Source organism: Poromitra crassiceps (genome assembly GCF_964638095.1).
Source record: "Poromitra crassiceps genome assembly, chromosome: 3".
Taxonomy (NCBI): Eukaryota; Metazoa; Chordata; class Actinopteri; order Beryciformes; family Melamphaidae; genus Poromitra; species Poromitra crassiceps.
Window position 1 is genome coordinate 79,194,637 of NC_139625.1, and position 21,117 is coordinate 79,215,753.

The 21,117-nt window shown below is 44.5% G+C and overlaps 1 protein-coding gene across 2 annotated transcripts in view; it reads right to left on the minus strand.

Annotated features, from left to right (window-relative positions):
* Positions 1-21,117, minus strand: part of LOC310773714 (sentrin-specific protease 7-like) — a 54,941-nt gene that overhangs the window by 20,841 nt on the left and 12,983 nt on the right. For both annotated transcript variants that reach the window (XR_014552554.1, XM_083633647.1), the window contains exons 6-12: positions 18,924-19,012; positions 17,262-17,529; positions 12,958-13,149; positions 10,930-11,054; positions 8,533-8,673; positions 4,687-4,720; positions 3,482-3,700 (exon numbers count right to left, since the gene is read on the minus strand). Coding sequence is in view for 1 of the 2 variants with exons in the window: in XM_083633647.1 (XP_083489773.1) it covers positions 3,482-3,700; positions 4,687-4,720; positions 8,533-8,673; positions 10,930-11,054; positions 12,958-13,149; positions 17,262-17,529; positions 18,924-19,012 (1,068 nt within the window). In the remaining variant the exon portion in view is untranslated. The remainder of the gene's footprint in view (positions 1-3,481; positions 3,701-4,686; positions 4,721-8,532; positions 8,674-10,929; positions 11,055-12,957; positions 13,150-17,261; positions 17,530-18,923; positions 19,013-21,117) is intronic.

A 21,117-nucleotide genomic window follows, 5' to 3' on the forward strand; every position in this document is an offset into this window, starting at 1 on the left:
TAGCTGGGGGTATGGTGGCGCAGTCGGTAGCGCTGTCACCTCACAGCTAGAAGGTCCTGAGTTCGATTCTCGCCTGGGACGCTGGGGTTGTGTTCCCCCCATATCTTCAGTGCCTACTGCCCAGGTGGGTTATCTCGTCGAAAGGGCCTTTCTGTGTGGAGTTTGCATGTTCTCCCCGTGCTCCTCCGTACATAACCCCCCCACTAAAAACATGCAGAAGATCGTCATCAGACCAGTGACGACGACATCCAAAGTTGGTCCCCGGGCGCTGGAAAGAAATAGCGACCACTGCTCCTGGCCTGCCCCCCGGAGGGAAGGACAAGCCTGGATGGGTTAAATGCAGAGGACAAATTTCACCGGCCACCATCAGCATGAGTGTGTGTTTGTGGCCGCATGCATGTGTTGGGTGTGTTCGTGTGACAATAAAAGACGGGCTTGTCCGTCTACTAACTGTTTAGCTGATTTTTCTGCAGGGGGGCGGGGAGGCACAGACATATACAGCCATACTTCCAGGAGTCGTCCTCTCCCTCGCCTCCGGTAGCTTGAGGGTTAACGTTACGCCTACCTGCTCTGGTAACAGGGGAGATGAGGGGTGGATGGAATAGTGCTTCACAACTGAATGAATAGCATACAATTAATCGCTGTCAGACTCCATATTGGTTTGATCCGACGCTAGTGATGCACCCACTTTGCAACGGTCCAATCAAACTCCCAAAACGTTTTGTCCCTCCTCTCTAGCGGCCTGTTGTCCAATCAAATTCCTCCCAGTCTCTAGACCCACCTAAAGATTAAGGGTGTATTCACACCTGTAGGTCGTTTGCTTTGTTCCGATTCAGGTACTTAATTGATACAATTGTTGCATTTGTGCCTTGGTTTGTTTGTGTTCACACAGCCACAAATCAAACGGTCCAAATAGTATTGCCAAGCCTCCTGGATTGGCAAGGAGACACTCCGGTAGGCTAATAGCCTCTCGGGATGGAAAAAATAATTCCCAGAGATTTTCCTATATGATTAGAAGAATGCGTTTTGTTAGACCTACATTGTAGGCTACGTCGGGCGTGCCCCGTGCCAGGAGAGAGAGAGAGAGAAATCGGGAGAGAGATAGAGCGAGAGAGGGGGAGAAAGTTATTTATTTATGTATTTATGTAGGCTATTTAGGCTATGGGGAATTTGGAGATAGAAGTTAAGACCCTCACAACTTTGATCTGCTATTACTATCACGGAGACTTCAGAGGATTAGTCTACACATAGGCTATATGAACACCTGTCCTGTCAGGAATAAAATATTAATAAATAATGTAATAATAGCCTACGGACATTTCGAGGAAGACATGCAATCAGTCTGATTGTCTGATTGAACCAGACAATCTTATCACAAAGAAGGCTGGCTCTGATTACCACGACTTGTTTTCATTTATTGAATGGAGACCAGAGGTAAGTTGATTGAGTTCAAACTGCTGATGTGATGATCCAAAAATCCCCCAAAGTTTATCCATGCAAGTCACAAGTCGCCAAAACAGGATCTGAATGAAAAATGCTCGTTCTTCAGGCCATTACGCACAGCGCAGCTGACTACGGCAGCTGGTTTATCCAAAAATGTGCAGTTTCCTGCAGTTGTGGCGGATCGAGGTCAGATCACGTTCTCACCACAAACGAACCGCACCAGAGTTTGTTTAAAGCGGACCGATCTCGGCCCGCTTGTTTCGTCCCGCATCCGAGTGCGATTGCTGTGTTCACACTCCCCCAAACGAACCGCACCAAGGGGGAAAATGCTCTCTGTTTCGGAACAACTGCTCCAAACGAGATAGGTGTGAATACACCCTAAGAGATTAAAGATTAAACCGGACGGACAAACCCAATCTTTATTCTGTCACAAACACCATCGTGGCATACACACACTTGCACGGCAGCCAGTACACACACACACACATGCTTTGAAGACGCCGTGAAATTTGTCCTCCACGTTTGACCCATCCTGGCTCGTCCTCCTCCATGGTTCAGGCCAGGACCAGGAGCGGTGGGCAGCTGCAGTGAAGCGCCCGGGGACCAACTTCTTCCAACCGCCGCTGGTCAGACGACGATCTTCTGCATGTTTTTAGCGGGGAGTTATATATGGAGGAACCCCAGGGAGCACGGGGAGAACATGCAAACTCCACACAGAAAGGCCCTTTCAACAAGATAGCCCACCTGGGTTGTAGGCACTGAGGACAATGGGGGGACACACCCTCATCACTCACAGCATCCCAGGCGGGAATCGAACCCAGGAACTTCTAGCTGTGAGGAGACAGCCACCGTTAATGCCCGCTAATATCAACGTTTCACTCGGAAACACGTCACGATAAGGAAGTTAAATACTCTAGAATGCAATTTCAGCTTGACTTTAAAGACTTTATTGGCCGATACTGACGATTGCTTGCTCACTAATTGTTGATTGATTGTGTTGCTCATAGAAACTGAGCTGGTGGCAGAGTGAGAGGTCTGTTCCTGAGTTTCAGCCAAAACTTTCAACAACAACTCTGTGTAAGGAAAGTGTGTAGTGATGGAAACTGCATGTGTGTGTGTCTGTGTGTGTGGGTGGGTGGGTGCTTGGTTGGTTGGTTGTGTTTGCCAAAACATTACAGTACTTATGACAGCTTTGCTTGCTTGCTTGCGTGTGTGTGTGTGTGTGTGTGTGTGTGTGTGTGTGTGTGTGTGTGTGTGTGTGTGTGTGTGTGTGTGTGTGTGTGTGTGTGTGAAAAATGTTGCGATCCATGTTCTAGGTGTGATCTAAATAGTTTTCTCTCTTGTGTTTATGTCAGGTGAGAAAAGGTTTTCCCAGGTGTTTTTTCTTTCTTGCCAGGTTAATTTGATGGTGTGCCAGTAACCCACTCTATTATGTACCTTACATGTAGCTTGTGGAGACAATGAAACTCACCTGGAAGAAAACATGAATGCTTTTATTCCCATTTAGAACATGGGGTAGTGCTGCACTCTTGTGGCCAACATGGGTATTACAACAACACATAAGAAAAAAATCACCTGGCAAATTATAATTGTATTTATTGTTGTTGTTGTTTCACCTGTGAAGCCAGGTGGCGGGGGGGTGGGGTGGGGGGGTGGGGGGGGCACTCCTCGCTCACTTTCCATCTGGGTCCTCACTTTTTTTGGCAGGATGTAGCATGTGAGAAAATGTCACTATTCCCCTCAGTTCCCCTCCCACCCGACACGCAACCCGACCGACCAGAGGCGGCGCTAGTTCAGCGACCAGGACTCATACCCCACCGACTTCCCACTTGCAGACACGGCCAATTGTGCCTGAAGGTAAGCCTGACCAAGCCGGAGGTAACGCGGGGGGTCGAACCTGTGACCCTCGTGTTGGTAGACAGGGAATCTACCGCTGCACTACCCGGATGCTCCAACGCGAGATTGTTGACAATATACAGCCCTACATGTGACACAACTCCAACAGATACAGGCTAGGTAACTAAAGTGGTGAGGTTACCTGTGTGAGCTGTGTGTGGCTGCAGGGCAGAAAGCTCAGTCTGCAGCAGCTTGGCCTGGGACTCCGTCACCCACAGGAAGAGCAATGAGGGGGCGGGGCCTAACCAGTCCTTCAGCAGGGCTCCGCCCGCGGCCACGCCCCCATCCCACACGCCGTAACCCCGAACCTGACACGCCACCAAGGTCACGTCACATGAGTCCCACCCCAAGTCCTGAGAGCCTGGAAGAGGGAGAGACAGAGAGACACAGAGAGAGAGACAGAGAGAGAGAGACAGTGGTTCAAAGGTCGGGAACGCCCCCTGTAACGTCACTTCTGCCCTCGGATTTCGTACCTCGATCTCGCCCCGACCTCAAAATCCAAGATGGCAGCTCCACACTTCAACAGTAGTGAAAGCTGCATCTCTGTCTTATTTGTGTATCATTAAATCAGTCACACACACACAGTATTTATGAACTGTTATTGCTAACTAGGGATGTCAACGGTTAACCGTTAATCGATTAACCGTCGCTAACGTCGTTGTTCGGTTATTGCTGTCGGTCTATCAGTTAATATTAAAAAAAAAAAAAAAAAAAAAAAAAAATTTTTTTTTTTTTTTTTTTTTTTTTTTGGTCTATTTACTCAATGAGCTCATGCCCAAACAAGGCGTGTCTATTTAGATGCTGAAATGTTAATGCTTTTTGTGTTAGAAATTCTAACACAAAAAGAATTTGTGTGGAAATGTTGATGCTTTTTGTTAATGCTTGTTAATGCTTTTTGTGTTAGAAATTCTAACACAAAAAGCATTAACATTTCAGCATCTAAATAGACACGCCTTGTTTGGGCATGAGTTCATTGAGTAAATAGACAAAAAAAAAAAAAAAAAATTTTTTTTTTTTTTTTTTTAATATTAAAAAATTATGAATTAACCGATAGGTTAATCGATTATTAGCGTCGGTTAATCGAAAGTGAAATTAACCGAAAATTGACATCCCTATTGCTAACTATGACTAGCCTGGCTAGAGCTAACCTGGCTCATTTCCCAAATGTTTTACTGGAACACGGTCAACTCAGGTTTGCCATCACTCAACTGGGATATTCCTAGTTCCCATTACAAATGGAATGCACAATAAACCTTCAAATGTAGAAATCACGTTTGATTTTCTTTGTTTATTTACAATATCAAAATAAAACAACGAAATACACCAACTAGGCAAAAAGACAGTTACCTTTCAGAGGAAGGACGATGTCATTTTCAGTGATCTAGAGAGACAGACAGAAAGAAAAGTGAATTGTCTAAATGTTAATTGGTTTTTGTATTCCTGCTAAATGCTTTGCTGCTGGCCCCTCTCACAACAGTACATTGCTTTACTTCTGTGCCATGGCACTGGGATCGCGCCGAACGCCATCTACTGTATATGTATGCAAGTGTATGAAAGGGAATGACCGAAACAGTCATGCATTCTGTCACTATGTTACTGTACTTATGGATGGAATTACAGTGAAAATAAATGATTCCCCTTTTTGCTGGGGCCCCCCTGGAACCCCCTCAAGGAGCCCTGGGGGTCCTCGGAGCACACTTTGAGAACCACTGCTTCACCCCTCTGCCCCTCCCCTCGCTGGCCCTCTAGCTGAACCCAGCATGCAGAGTCTTAATTGCTCGTTAAAGGGACGTGGGCGACCTGTCACTCCAGAGCTTGCCTTGGACAGAAAACTACAACTTGGCAGTGCGGTGCGGTGAACTTTCCCATGTTGTTGCCGTGGCAACAATTTGGTATTTTCACGAGACACTCAGCAGGCCGCTGTCCAAAATGTTTAATGGACGCCTTATCACAACGCTTTGCAAGTGTTTGATTTGTTGCTGCTTTGTTCATATTTAACCATCTTTACAGCCCATTGGAGCTTCAAAATATGGGTAAAATATTTCACACATACAGTATACACACACACACACACACACACACACGTGCGCATGCACGCACAGACACACACACGCACGCACGCACACACACACTCTGAAAATACTTTGGAAAACACGTGGTGTATTAAAATATACAGGACAAGGAACACAAACCAATTATTGGGTTTAATGGCTGACGCGTGCGTTCTCCCTCATTGCAATAAAAGTTCAACTGATTATTTTCTGGTGAACCATTGAAAAGTCAACACGCTCTGTGGAGCAGGGACAACGTCAACGCTGATGGCAACTTTGTTCACTGTTTGCGCTTCTCGCTAACATTGCTGCTGCTAGCCGTAGCCATAAGCTACCAACAGATGTAGATTTTAGGGTTGTCCCGATCCGATCACGTGATCGGAAATCGGGGCCGATCACGTGATTTTCAACTGATCCGGAATCGGGGGGAAGAGATCGGATTTTTATGTATAAAAACGTCACAAAACAAATATGGCAATTCTCACATTTCAGTCATCCAAATAAACAATCTGTCATTTATTTTATCATTGCAATTTGTCTTATTCATCGTAAACACGAGCCTTCTTGCGCAGCAACACACGCAGTTTTAACTTTAGTAGTGGGGAGTGAGCATTGATAAGAAGCGACAACTAATCCATTGCAACAGCGCACAAGAGATCGGCCATTTTGGGGCGCAACAAACCTCTCTGTGCTATTGTCCTGTTGTCTGCGGCGCCAAAATGGCCACGGTTCTCTTGTCAATTGTCGCTTCTTTCCTTCCATACTCTTTGTTTAGTGTTCGACTAGCCACACATCAGAACTGATCAGAACGCGATAAAACATACAAAAACACATGTGCAACCATAACTAGATGGTCGCACAGTGGCTAAAACAGAAACAAGACGTAACGTTCGTTAGGGATCATGATTAAACTCACCTAGGAGTCGGACTAGGAAGAAAAGCCAGAAGTGTTCTGCACTGCCTGCATCATCAGTAAAGTTCCCATAACGAACATGTGTCTTTTTGTTGTCTGCATTCCGTCTGTCTTGTGAATAAAATCTGTCGTTCCTCCATGTTATCAGATGAAGTGGCCGGACTGCTCTCGTCTCACAGATAAAGTTTCAATCATTTTAATCCACACAGACTGTCCTCAGTGACTCTCCATGTTGTCTCACTTGTAAACAGAGCATGCACCCCGCCCCCATCTAGCAAGCACGCTTAATTCTATTGATGTGGCTCATTGGGCGAAACTCGAAACAATAGCAGACAGCCAGTGAAACGCCGCATGCAAATGAATACCAGCCGTGTCCAGAGAGAGCCAGAGAGGTCAGTGGGTCCCAAACATTTCTGGCTTCAGTACCCCCTTTCCCTGATTTCTGAATCAAAGTACCCCCTTTACCTGACTACAACATTTTGCTTAGGAAACTGCAAGAGAAAACTATAGCATATATGAATGAGAACTCACCTTTTGAAGAATATAACATTACAAAATAAGAAATCGAGTGGAAAAAGTTGCAATTAGTGCCTCCTGAGCAGATTTATTTTAACATTTCTTTTATTTTCATGATTTATTATATTTTCTCCATTTTACCCTTTCTCTCAAGTACCCCCTGTAGTACCTCAATGTACCCCTAGGGGTACGCATACCCCAGTTTGGGAACCATGGGCCTAAGTAATTTCTCTCTCAGAGTTTTATCTTACAAAATATACCTATTTACTGATTCTAAAACGACTCCATTTTATGTGGAATGGATAGTCCTCTTCTTTGTGCAATGCATTGCAGAAATATCGGTTCGGGACTCGGTATCGGCAGATACTCAAAATCATATGGCTCGGACTCGGAGGCAAAAAAAGGTGATCGGGACATCCCTAGTAGATTTAAATGGTTATGCAAAGAGCTGGTACTGTTGTTGTACTTAAGGTTAGCCTTACATACATTTGTAGCTGAGGCTTTGATCTGCTGTGGTAAAGTATTTCACACTGGGATGTACAGCCATGTCTCTAGTGGACTATACAGTGTGTTTGCCATTTTATACTAGTGTCTGAATTCTCAACTGTTAATTTTGATTCACTATATAGTCCACCGTAAAATACCCACAATGCAGAGCAATTTCTGATGAAAAGCGTACCCTACAATTGATTGATCCCATATACCACAATGCAATGCTGTCATGTTTACCAAAGGAGAAGAGTGAGGTAGTGTCTGAAACTCGTATGATCGTTCCCCATATAGTTCAATATATGATAAACGCTACATATAGTTCAATATATGATAAACACTACATATAGTTCAATATATGATAAACACTACATATAGTTCAATATATGATCAACACTACATATAGTTCAATATATGATAAACACTACATGGGGAATAGTGAGTGAGTGAATGAGTGAACCATTCCCAACACGGCTTCTGTCTGCCTCTGCACAGTGTAAAGGCACACATGACCTCAACAACTACAACAACAAAGACCAACAGCGCCCCCCACTGTATCTGCTGCAGATGCACTGCCACTGCTTTGTTACTGCACCGTGCTCAAACCACAGATGATTAGTCTACTACGATGCACAGTGCCCACTAGTGGTTTGAATAGTCCACTAGTCTGTGAAACCCCTCATGCCAGGTGATGATGTCACCGCTGTTGTACTCTATAGAGTCAGGACTGCTCAGCTGGACAAAGGTGTCACAGGTGGGAAACGTGTCATCTCCGACCTACGCCCGTTTGAGCTTCAAGTTATTAGACAGTCAAGTCAAGCTATTAGACAGCTAACAGCTAATAGCAACATTAACGTTTAATTGTATGGGTTTAACCAACTACTTATTGGTATGCTGATTGGTCTGAAAGCATACCAACTTAAAAAAAAATGTATGTGGCAATTATTTTTTAAATTCATACAATCTTATTTTATTCACCATATACGATGCGGGTGGCTATGTTGAAATGACGTCAAATGACGAGCTGGGAGCAACTAGGGGTGGAGAAATCATACCTGAGTTTCCAACTCAGAATTCTGAGATGACACGCCATTTCAATTTCCAACCTCTGGCTTATAATGGGATGCAGCATGTGAAAAGAAGTGTGCACAGTTCTAATGAAAGTGCCCCGCTCACTCTGAAGCCCCGCCCCCCGCCCCTCTCTCGCCCCCTCTCTCCCCTCACCAGCATTTTGCCATTGGCGCGGGCGTGTGTCAGGCCGGAGTGCAGCGAGGAGAACTCCAGCTCCATGGAGGCAGGCAGCGGCTCGGCCCCGCCCCCGGGTCTGTAGGCCGGGCCTGGGTCAGGATTTGCAGCTCGCTCAGCCTGTCAGACAGAACAAGACACAACACTCAAGTCACTTATTCATCTACTCGGTGGTTCTCGACATGAGGTCCGGGGACCATCATTGAGAACAGAATAATAAAATAACAGAATAACAGAAAATTGACAAAGTTTGTATTGGTAGTAGCTTGTGGCATGGAGCGAGCTCACTCTGGGTCTTAACAGGCTGCAGTGTGGGTGATCCAATCACAGGTGGATAGCTATAAGTGCAGGTGTGAAACGCGCTCAAGATGCATTGAAATCTGATCGTACAGACCACATTCGAAAGTGGTCTGGACCGCATGTGGCCACATTCTATGTGTGTGTGTGAAGGACTGCCTAGTCAACTGACGGCCTCTGTGTAAGGGGAAGTACATACTCCTTTGTGCGCCAACAGCCTCATGTAAACAACAAGAAAGCGGAACCTGCCAAGGAATAGACCACGTCAAGGTTGATAACTAGAGGTGACAGAGCTTTTGCTGTCAAGGCCCTACAGACTCTGGAATGCCTTGCCAGAGGAACTTAGACCCCGTTCAAACCTGGCATTTAAACGGCCCAGTTCTGATCTTTCATCATCATCATCATCATCAACCTTTATTTAATCAGGCAAGTTAATTAAGAAGAAATGTTTATTTTCAATAACGGCCTCTTTGGCGCTCTGATCTCAGTAAAGTACAGGTCTAAACGCACCCAATGCGCATTGAGATCTGATTCCCTCAAACCACCTTCAGAGGTGGCCTGGGCCACATGTGGCTAGATTCCCATGTGTGTCTGAACAGCAATATGACCTAGGAGGCATTAAGGACCACCTACTCTACTGACCTCCTCTGCATAACAAAGGGAATCCTGGCTCAGTTAATGACATCATTATGCATTATGTGTATGTAAAAACTGTTGTCTGTTCAGTTATTTTGAATTGTTTTGCAATTCTCTGGCGGACCACCAGGTGGAGCCCCGCGGACCCACCAGTGGTCCGCGGACCACAGTTTGGGAACCAATGATTTAGGGCATTGCTGCCTCCCGCTGGTTAAATACAACATGGCATTCTATATTTGCAAACAGAAGAGACGGAACATACGTGCTTATTTGCATATAGAGCGGGGGAGTGAGATCTGATCACAAGTGGTCACCCTGTTCAGCCCTGGTATTAACATGAGGCGATCACAAGTGGACAGCTCTAAGTAGGTCAGTTCACACCTGGCATTAGAAAGCGTCTCCACATGGGTCTGGAGTATCGGATCTCAATTCCCGTCAGGTGTTAACTGACATACTCAGAGCTGTCCACTTGTGATCAGATCACCGCATGTTACCACGCATGACACCATGGGATTGGCCAGGGACCGGGTCTGAACAGGGCCAAGACACATGTTGATAGCAGGTGTGTACAGGGTCTTATGGCTCATTTCCACCACATTTTACTGCCCTGCACAGCTCGTCACCAGTCGGCTCTACTCGTTTCGGCCCGATGGATGTTCTGCTTCGACCGCAGATCATCTGCCCCCGCCCACCCCCGCCCACAGCTGGTCGTCATAGCGACCGCATATCTGTCCTTCGCTTATAGCCGAAGTAGGCTATAACATAACGTTACAATTAAATCCATCCACAGAACTTTTAAACTGTTTATGAAATACTGGTGCCTCTAAATGACCTACAGTGTACATGGGCAAATGTGACAATCGGCCAGGAGATGCATGCGCTGCGCTGCGCGGGGACGGGAGAGGCGCTACAGACAGAGTGTGAAGCCTGTACCCCGTTGGCCTCTCACCAGGCAAGACCGCGGCTTCACGAAAGACCCGCTGCGGCCTAGCGGAGCGCTGCACTCAGGAGCTTCCTGAGCAGCAGACTTTTTTCACACTAAAAACAATTGAAACCACCGCCAAGATTTTATTTCACCAGAGGCGAAGGCAGCAACACAAAAGACTGATGGAAATATACATAACAGAAGAGAAGGTAAGCCCACTAAACTGGTATGCACTATGCAGCATTGCATTGACAGTCACTAGATAGAGTAAACACGATTCTGCCTGACCAATCAGTCGTCAACAATGTTTTCACGTCACCGTATGGTACCGGGTTCAAAGAAAAGAACCCCGACGAGGCAGGTACGAAAAGTAGCACGACTCGACCCCAATACAACCCGGGCTGGGACGGTTTTAACCGGTGGAATGAGACAATTTATCGAGTCTAGCGGAGCGGGATCGCGCTACTACCTGCGGTGGAAAAGGGCCATTAGACAAGAGAGAGCAGACAGAACTGTACCTGGCTCTGCTCTGTGACTGGAGGCTGTGGACAGACAGACTCTGCCCAGCCCGGGCTGTCTGACCTCTGCTTCTCACCCTCTCCTTCATCAGCCTCACACTCTTCTTCCTCACTCGACAGAACAACTGGGAGAGGAAAGGGGGGGAGAGAGAGAGAGAGAAAGACAGACAGACAGAGAGAGGGGAGACATTTAGGTTAACTGGATGATACAATCAACCACGCAAACAGACATGACAGTGCTGCCAGCTGAGGTGTCACACTGCAAAGAGAGAAATTAATTCAACACAATGCAAAAGTAATATTTGACCGAAAGATTAACTAGGGAGTAAATAGTTATTTTGTGTGTTGAAAGCATCGTAACTGAACAAAATAATATGTTGTAATGGAAACACTGCATTTATTGCATGGTGGGTTTGGAAACTCACTACCATAATAAGGTGAGGGGCTCCGCTCACGGCGCACGACGCACAATTGACCTATCGCTAAGCCACGCCCCGAACGCAGACGAGCCAATCACAGCGCGCGCAGCTCTACAATACACTCGGACATTTTCAGCTTATAGTTCCATAGAGAAGCACTAGAAAACGCGAGTTTCCTCTGGTTTTATGATGTTTTATACATTTATAAGTTGAAAAAATGGTCAAACAATGTGCATGGGGTAAAATTTACACCATGCACATTGTTTGACCATTTTTTTCGTATTGTTGCTTTAAAATGCAACAATACGAGGTATCCTGGGAGGCCAGGCAATTGATAATATTAAACTAGTAAACGTAGATCCACTCACATCCACAATGTTGCTGCTGTTTTGGACGTTAAATCTGCAATGGTGGTGACTGCGAGATGAGCCTTCTCCCTCATTTGCCTTCCGTGATCCAAAGGTATCATGAACTCATCATGGTATTCAGAAAGTCGGCAAAAGAAAATGCTGAATTATGCGAGTTTCCAGCCATTACGTTATGCGCGTTGGTTGAAGAGGAGGTGCATTGATTGATGTGATTAAAACATCGCCAGACACCAGTCACACCCTAAAACGAGGGAATTAATCTCGTTCCACAAATAAATGTGAGGTAGTCTAAAGAGAAAACATGATGGAAAAAGTGGTCTGCTGTAGGCTATGCCTCTCCTGATCTGCTACACCCATGCGTGTGTGCTGTTGTCTCGCTATGAAAAACATTGACACTATTGATTTAACGTTTCTTGATTATACAGAGGTAGGACTACCGTAAATTCCGGACTATAAGCCGCACGGGTGTATAAGCCGCACCTGCAAAGTTGACTATTTTTTTCTTATATAAGCCGCACCGGACTATAAGCCGCGGGTGTTTTAATGGTATTTTTTTTTTTTTTTTTTGTGTTTTAATGTTTAATTACCATATGTAAGGGTTCATGCACAGAGGGGATTGTCGGGAAAGAGATGGCTGTTTGAGGAAGCTCCCATTTATTAACATTTCAACAAAACAACATAACACAACACCACCTGTGTTGTTTTTTACAGTGCACACAGTGTCATACAGTGTGGTGAAAAGAGGGCAAGAGAGGAAATTAAAACTTATTATAGTTATATAGGATTTATAGTTAGAAAGAGTGCTAAAAAAGAGATTTTTTATTTTTTTTTGAAAAAATCCATAGATAAGCCGCACCGTTATATAAGCCGCAGGGGCCAAAAAAGGCCAAAAAACGGGGAAAAAGTTGCGGCTTATAGTCCGGAATTTACGGTACATGAAATAGATTGCCAGGCGCAACTCTTCAATTCGGCATATATATAATCCACGGAGAGGTTACTCAAGTGAATAAAATATCAATTCTGGATGTCAGTCGCCTGTTATCCCCACTGGTTATCTTCTGTCTTCCTTCGCTAAAAGTGCATGTTTGGTTAAAGATTCGCTAAGCCGTTTTCACGCATTTCTTTTTATCGATAGCTTTAAATGTTGTACATCTGTCAATTCAGAAGGACTAGTGTTTTATATCCAGATCCCAGAATCACTGAGTGATTTGGAGTTTTCCTGAAGTCCTCGTCATACTCACTGGGCTCTAACTGAGCTTGCTGCTTTGGTCTGCTGAGCCTGAGCTGGTGGGACCTAGACACAGTGCTCTCTCTCTCCCTCAGGTTTCCTCTGAAAGCCAGCCAGGACATCCTGTTGAGGGTCAGCCGTCTCTCCTGCCCGTTCCTCTCAGGGATGGACATCTTGCGGACGCACTTCTTTGGGACCAGGGTTCCTGCACATTTTACATTCAACATTTCCATTTTTATTTTTATTTGCACAATTTTCAACAACAGAAGCAGACAAAATGAAAACAACAACAAAATAATGTGTGGGTAGAGACAGGAATAATAATCTGTACAAATCATACAATATAACAGAAACAAGAGAAAGGAAACAAGAAAACATACTTTTCCAGACCATGATTTGTCCAAGATGTTGTCTGGTGTTCTGTTGTCTGTGATTTACACTTATATATAGACACTTTGCCCCTGCTAACTAGGTCATATCACTGTATATAGATGAAGATTGTTCTTCACAGCCGCAAATATCAGAATATGTGAGATGATTGGCAGGGTTCCTACACGCTTTCCATTTTTAAACTCCCGGCAGACCCTATGCTATTGACTGGGTGTGATTTTGGTGCAGACCGTATGTTGGTGATGTGATTTTGGTGCAGACATGTTCTTGACTAGATGTGATTTTGGTGCAGACCGTATGTTGTTGATGTGATTTTGGTGCAGACACTATGTTCTTGACTAGATGTGATTTTGGTGCAGACCCTATGTTCTTGACTAGATGTGATTTTGGTGCAGACCCTATGTTCTTGACTAGATGTGATTTTGGTGCAGACCCTATGTTCTTGACTAGATGTGATTTTGGTGCAGACCCTATGTTTTTGACTGGATGTGATTTTGGTGCAGACCCTATGTTTTTGACTAGATGTGATTTTGGTGCAGACCCTATGTTTTTGACTGGGTGTGAGTTTGGTGCAGACCCTATGTTTTTGACTAGATGTGATTTTGGTGCAGACACTATGTTTTTGACTGGGTGTGAGTTTGGTGCAGACCGTATGTTGTTGATGTGATTTTGGTGCAGACACGATGTTCTTGACTAGATGTGATTTTGGTGCAGACCGTATGTTGTTGATGTGATTTTGGTGGAGACCCTATGTTCTTGACTAGATGTGATTTTGGTGCAGACACTATGTTCTTGACTAGATGTGATTTTGGTGCAGACACTATGTTCTTGACTAGATGTGATTTTGGTGGAGACCCTATGTTCTTGACTAGATGTGATTTTGGTGGAGACCCTATGTTCTTGACTAGATGTGATTTTGGTGCAGACACTGTTCTTGACTAGATGTGATTTTGGTGCAGACACTATGTTCTTAACTAGATGTGATTTTGGTGCAGACCCTATGTTCTTGACTAGATGTGATTTTGGTGCAGACACTATGTTCTTAACTAGATGTGATTTTGGTGCAGACCCTATGTCCTTAACTAGATGTGATTTTGGTGCAGACCCTATGTTCTTGACTAGATGTGATTTTGGTGCAGACACTATGTTCTTGACTAGATGTGATGTTGGTGCAGACCCTATGCTTTTGACTGGATGTGATTTTGGTGCAGACCCTATGTGAAACTTCCTGGCGCTCGGGACCACAACTCGGCTGTTTCAGTTTTCCACTAGGGGGATCTAAAGTCTATTTCTTGAAAAAATGTGTTTTTCTATTTTTTTTTACATTAGTACACCATAGCTTATTTGAACTATCCATTCCATATAAAATAAAGATGTTTGGGGGTCATTAAATACATGAATCTTGTTAAATAAAACTTGAGTTGTTTTAGTTCTGGAAACGAGCTGAAAAAAAGGCTCACTCTTGTATATAATACAGAATTTCGATTGGCTCAACTTTTGTTTACATCGGAGTAGCCACGAGATTCTTTGTTGCCTCCCACTCCCAGGGGCTGTGTCTCTGTGTGACATGGGTCTGACTGCTTTAGCTGGGGTCCACTCTCTGATTAACCCAGGACAACATGGATGAAGTCACTGACGAATGCTGAACGGATTAACTTCTGCGAGTACTGCCGGGCCGCTTTACCTCACACATGGAGGACGCGCAGAATTCACAAGACCGACGGAATGCATCATTGCCACCCGAGAACTGTAGTGTTTCCTGTGAGATGATCTTTGTGTTAGGGTGAGTTTCATATCTAACATGTGTGTGTGTGTGTGTGTGTGTGTGTGTGTGTGTGTGTGTGTGTGTGTGTGTGTGTGTGTGTCTGCGCGTGCACGGCTGTCTGTCTGTCTGTGTTGTGTGTTTATCGCCAAACAAACAGTTTGTGGATGGCTCTGGCTAACGTTAGCAAATGACTTAAATTAAGAAGTGACAGTTAATGCATTGTAAACGCAAAGAGAAGCCATTTTGGCCCATCTTTGTTGTTGTTGCTCTCGTTGGCCAAGGAGACGTTTTCGCGCCAAAATGGTGGTAGCGCTATTGTCTAAATTAAAGCATACAGTTGTCGACTCTTGCCTTCAATACTCTTTGATAGCTCGCTTGATCTAGCTAGCCTGCTGGTTGCTATCGTTGCTAGCTAGGCTGTGGCCACACTTATCCGTTCAGAAAATGGACAGAATTATAAAACCGATAGGTGTTTTTGAGATCACCTGGTGAAGCGCTGCACGCACACTGTAGTCAGGAGGACATGAAGCGCTGCACGCACACTGTAGTCAGGAGGACATGAAGCGCTGCACGCACACTGTAGTCAGGAGGACATGAAGCGCTGCACGCACACTGTAGTCAGGAGGACATGAAGCGCTGCACGCACACTGTAGTCAGGAGGACATGAAGCGCTGCACGCACACTGTAGTCAGGAGGACATGAGAACATGGCTGTTTTTCCAACTACAATGGCAGGAAAGTATTGCATCCATTTAACCCAGTACGCCTGGAATCTGCTTACCTACAACTCAAATCAAGGACCCCTAAACTGACAAAAATTAGACCATAGAGCCCCACTTCATAACATCTTTGCTTTTATCGTTCTGTTACTTATGGATGGAATTATAGTGAAAATAAAGTACCCCCGTTTTTGCTGGGGACCCCTGGGGGGGTCCCTGGACCCCCACTTTGAGAACCGCTAACTTAAGAGAAGTGTTTTTTTGTTTTCTTTTTGTCACTGGGCTGTGTAGTCGTGCACACAACCCATCTGACAGAGACTGACAGCTGAAATGGTTTGGGAGTGGTTAATGTAAATGAGGAGCTATTGTCCACTCCCCCTTACCTGGCTGCAAGGTGTGAAAAACTTGTCCAACTTTTTTCAGGGTTGATTTCTCAGCTTCTTGCTTTTCAGAGTGTGAACATTCAAATAAGCATATCTCCTTCATTTTTTTTCAGATTACAATGTGTGACATCATTTGAAAGCTTACAGTTCTGCCGTTTCAGAATCGGTAAAAAACTGAAAAATGACCTCGGCCTACTTGTGGGTCGAAACCCCAGGAGCTGTCACCTATGTTCTTGACTGGATGTGATTTTGGTGCAGAGCTATGTTCTTGACTGGATGTGATTTTGGTGCAGAGCTATGTTCTTGAATAGATGTGATTTTGGTGCAGCGTATTTGATATAATGCATGCTGACAGCAGCTGGCTCATAAGAGCATCCCTCTATCTGAACATTATTCTGATCATCAACTCAAACTGCAGACTCAAAGTGACTCAACAACATAAAAGCTAGAATTATGTGTGTATCGGACCTGTCGACCAAGCACTTGTACAGTGCGAGTGTAAATGGATCTATTATCTCAAAACATTGCACCCCAATGGCTTGAATGAAGAACTCGAAATGGCCTGCTTTTTGTGAATGTCTGTATGCACTACTAGTCCCATGGCCTATAATCTAATAATGTATATACTTACCTTTAGACCTCTGGTTCATGTATAGGTATGGATATGTGATTGATTGATATGATTTGTCTAACATGAGCTAGCTGTGCTGATTACCTGCCCCATGTGAGGCTCCTCCAGGTGTGCCTAATTAAGCTCTCCAGCTTGATTGAGAACTCTACAAAGACACTGCCACCAGGGCCTCCCAGTACTGCACTGACGATAGTCCAACTAGGACTGAAACATTTGCTGCCAATTTGTGCCGATCCTACAATAAAATGGATCTGACTTTTTAAGACTTTTTGTCTTGTCTATAGTTCTGTGTGCGAGTCCTCCACTGCTTGCTATCTGTATCGGACCTGAACCACAACATTTTCCAGACTTTTTTTTTTCAAATTCCCAAACTATTCAAGACCTGGAAATGATCAAATTCGTTTTTAAGACTTTTTCAAGTTTTCCAAACCTGCGTAGGAACCCTGCGTGACAGACGTCTTGGGGACAGCAGAAACAGAGGAAGAGGAAGATAATCCATTCCGGGGCTGCAAAGCTCTGCTCCTTGTTTTGTCCGAGGACACAAAGTCATCGTCCGAGATGCTGCCGGAGGTCCCAGGGGACGGGCTCCTCCTCGAGATGCTGCCGCAGGTCCCAGGGGACGGGCTCCTCCTGCCGGAGGTCCCAGGGGACGGGCTCCTCCTTGCCTGGCTCTGCTCAGGAGAGATGCTCCTTTCTCTCTGCAACAACAAGGTCCAGTCATGTGGAACAGCTAGCCTGGTTAAAGCCATCCTGATCATGTGACCTCACATCCTGTTTCACTCTATGTATCAGTGTTCATTTTGTTGACTAAAACTAAAACTAGACTAAAACGACCCTTTTTCACTGATGAAAACTAGATGTTAACTAAATACAAACAAAGTTGTGATGAGAAAAACTACGAGGAAATCTATTGACATTTTCGTCAAAACAAATGACGGGAATGGAGGGACGGATTGTGAAGAGATCCAATCACAGGAAAAGACTACGTTAAACGGCTAAATCTGCATCTGTATTGCACATTCAAACCTTAATACCATTCCATAATAACAGATTAATTGATCTTCCTAATGGGTTTGCAAATTTATGAGAAACATTTAAATAATGCATTACACTTTAACTAAGCCTGTTAGATTTTAGCCAACTAAAATCTTATGATATTTAGTCAAACTAAAACTAGACCAGGGGTCCCCAATTACTTTTCACAAAGGGCCACATTTTGCTGAGAGCTGGGGGCCGAACAGAACGACAATTTTGCCCAGTTTCACTCATTTTATTGGCTCCCCCCTTGCATGACATGACTGATCTTTCTCTCTCACACACACACACACACACACACACACACACACACACACACACACACACACACACACACACACACACACACACACACACACACACACACACACACACACACACACACACACATACATCTTGGAGAAGTGTGGGAGCACCGTTCCCCTGCGTTCCCACAGCACTACACCTATGGTTAAAACTAAATCTAAACTTTCTGTCAAAATTAAGTGTACTGACAGTGTACGTATCAGTCTGGACTTCCAGCTGCCCACAACAATTTCCTAAAATAACAATGTCAGGGTTTTTCCTGCATAGAGAAGTTTTTGGTGCCCCCCAAAGGCCCAAGCAAGCCACCCCCCAAAGGGGCCTAATATATTTGAGTTCAGTATAACCTTGACTGCATACTCACCAAAAATCTGTTTTTCACTTAATCATTTGAGAGATTTTATTTAGATAGGACAGTAGACCGACAGGAAAGGTGGGGAGAACGGGGATGACATGTGGCAAAGGACCTCGGGTCAGATTGGAACCTGCATCGGCCGTGCGAAGGACAGAGCCTCCGTCGTACGCGTGCTACCAGGGGAGCCACCATTTGAGGGAATTTCAAAGTTAAAGGCTCACATGTGTACCTTCACATGGCTTCCTTTCTAAAACGTGGGTTGCTGTTAAAACACATTGCTCCATAAGTTCTCACAATGACCATTAATGGTTGCAGGCAGCTCTAGTTGAGTGACTGTGTTCAGAGCGATGTGAAGCTAAGCGCGTCTGGTCACAGTGGAGCTGAGCGCAGTCCTCTTACCTGGGGCCGGTCTGGTTCGGCTGTGTCCCTCCCAGCATCCTGCAGGGGCAGCAGAGAGTCCACAGGTCTGCCTCTGACAGGGAAGTAACCTGCAGGGAAACGCACAACACATTTAATATAATGCACATTTCAGACAGACTGACAAACACCTGGAACCAGAGGCGGGGGGACTCCAGTCACATGACTTGGACTCGTGGAGCTCCAGTTATAATTGCTTGAGACTTGACTTGATGCATGAAAAGAAGACTTAAAGTGATAATATGGAAGATTTCAGTTTTGTTCTCTTGGGTGACACCTATTGGTGATGAGTGGTAATTGCAGGTGAGAGCCAAACAGTGTTATTATGTGACTATTACTCAGTTTGTTAGGCCATAGTAGCCACCCATAATGCTAGCAGAGACCGGAAAAAAAGTAGCTTGTATCCTACTTCACACAAGAGTTACCTACAGTAACCTACAGAGTGAGTCTATTGTGTTAGCTCCGCCCACCCTGTGTCACCACAGGCATGTGGTGGATTCACGCTCATGTTCAGTAACTCCAGACTCGGACGCAGGGAACGCTAACTCGACTTTGACTCTTCTAAGGTGCATACTCGGACTTGGACTTGAACACTGGGGACTCCAGACTCAACTTGCACTTGAGATATACAGCAGTGCCTCAACTACAACACTGCTTTGATGACCTGAAAAGTTTCTAAAGTCTTGACTTGATATCTTGTGTTTGTGTAAAGATTGAAAGTGATGAGATTTGTTCCAGCGGAATACTGAATTTAAATGATGTTTTCTGAATTTGTAGGGAATGATTGAATTTGTTGAAACTGATTGTAGAAATCAAACTCACAATGCTCTTACCCAGTTTTTATCCTATTAAAACCATATTGCATAGAAAAGTCCTAGATATTTAGTTTTCTTTAAGATATGATTACATTGATAGTGGACTTGTTCTGACTTGACTTGCTGTTCTACATTTAGACTTGGGACTTGACTTTAATGACTTGGACTTGAAAACCCTGCAGCCGGAGGCAGAACTAGCCATCTTTGGCTGCTCGGAGTCCTCTCTGAACTTCCTTCCCTACAGCTGTGCAGCAATCTCTGACGCTGGGGACAACTGTTGCTAAAAGACTAATTTTAAAGGAATGGAAGTCCTCCTCTTCACCTTCTTTTCAGGTGTGGCTGATGGACATTATCTCTGTTATACAGATGGAGAGGCTGAGGTTCGTGAGAGCCAACTCATTTAGAAGGTTCTCAAATATCTGGGACTCCTTTTTGGCTTACTTTGACAAAGTGAAGAATGACTAGTGACTGAGGCCAGAGGTGATGGACGGCTTTCCTGGATGGTTTTCCATGGACCCCTTTCGTAGGATCCCATGCATAATATCTTGTACATATATTGTGATCCCATAGCATGTGTGAGAGTAAATGAATTTTGCACCAACTGGTTCTCAACATCATTAGGGGTCAAACAAGGGGATTCCCTGTCTCCCACATTATTCGCTCTCTACATCAATGATTTGGCCAAAGAAATTAATGCTTTAAGTTGTGGGATAATGTGTGGAAAAGAAATGACAAGTATTCTTTTGTATGCTGACGATATTGTTCTATTGGCACCATCGGAAGAAAAACTGCAACAAATGCTTTCATATACTAATGACTGGTGTAAAAAATGGAGATTGGTCATTAACAAAAAGAAAACAGAAATTATTCATTTCAGGAACCCCTTATGTACCCGTAGCACCTATCAGTTTAAAGTTGGTTCACATAAACTTAATTATGTGGATTCATATAAATATCTGGGTCTTTATTTTGATGAGCACATGAATTTAAAAAAAGGTGTCACAGTTCTGGCTGAATCAGCAACTAGAGCCTTGGGGGGAATTATAGGTAAGAGCAAAAACCTGAAGGATATGAGTTTCCAAACATACTCCAAACTCTTTGTAGCTTGTGTATGTCCTGTGCTGGATTATTCTGCTGGGGCTCGGGGCCTACGAAACATCTCTATATGTGACTCAGTCCAAAACAGTGCAATGAGATATTTTTTAGGTGCACACAAATATGCTCCAAAGTTAGCTATAGCAGGGGACATGGGATGGGAACCAGGTGAGGCTCGCTGGAAAATATGTATGGCTCAGCTGTGGAATAGGTTGCTTGATATGGAGGGAAACAGGCTAGCAAGAATGATTTTTATGTGGGATAAA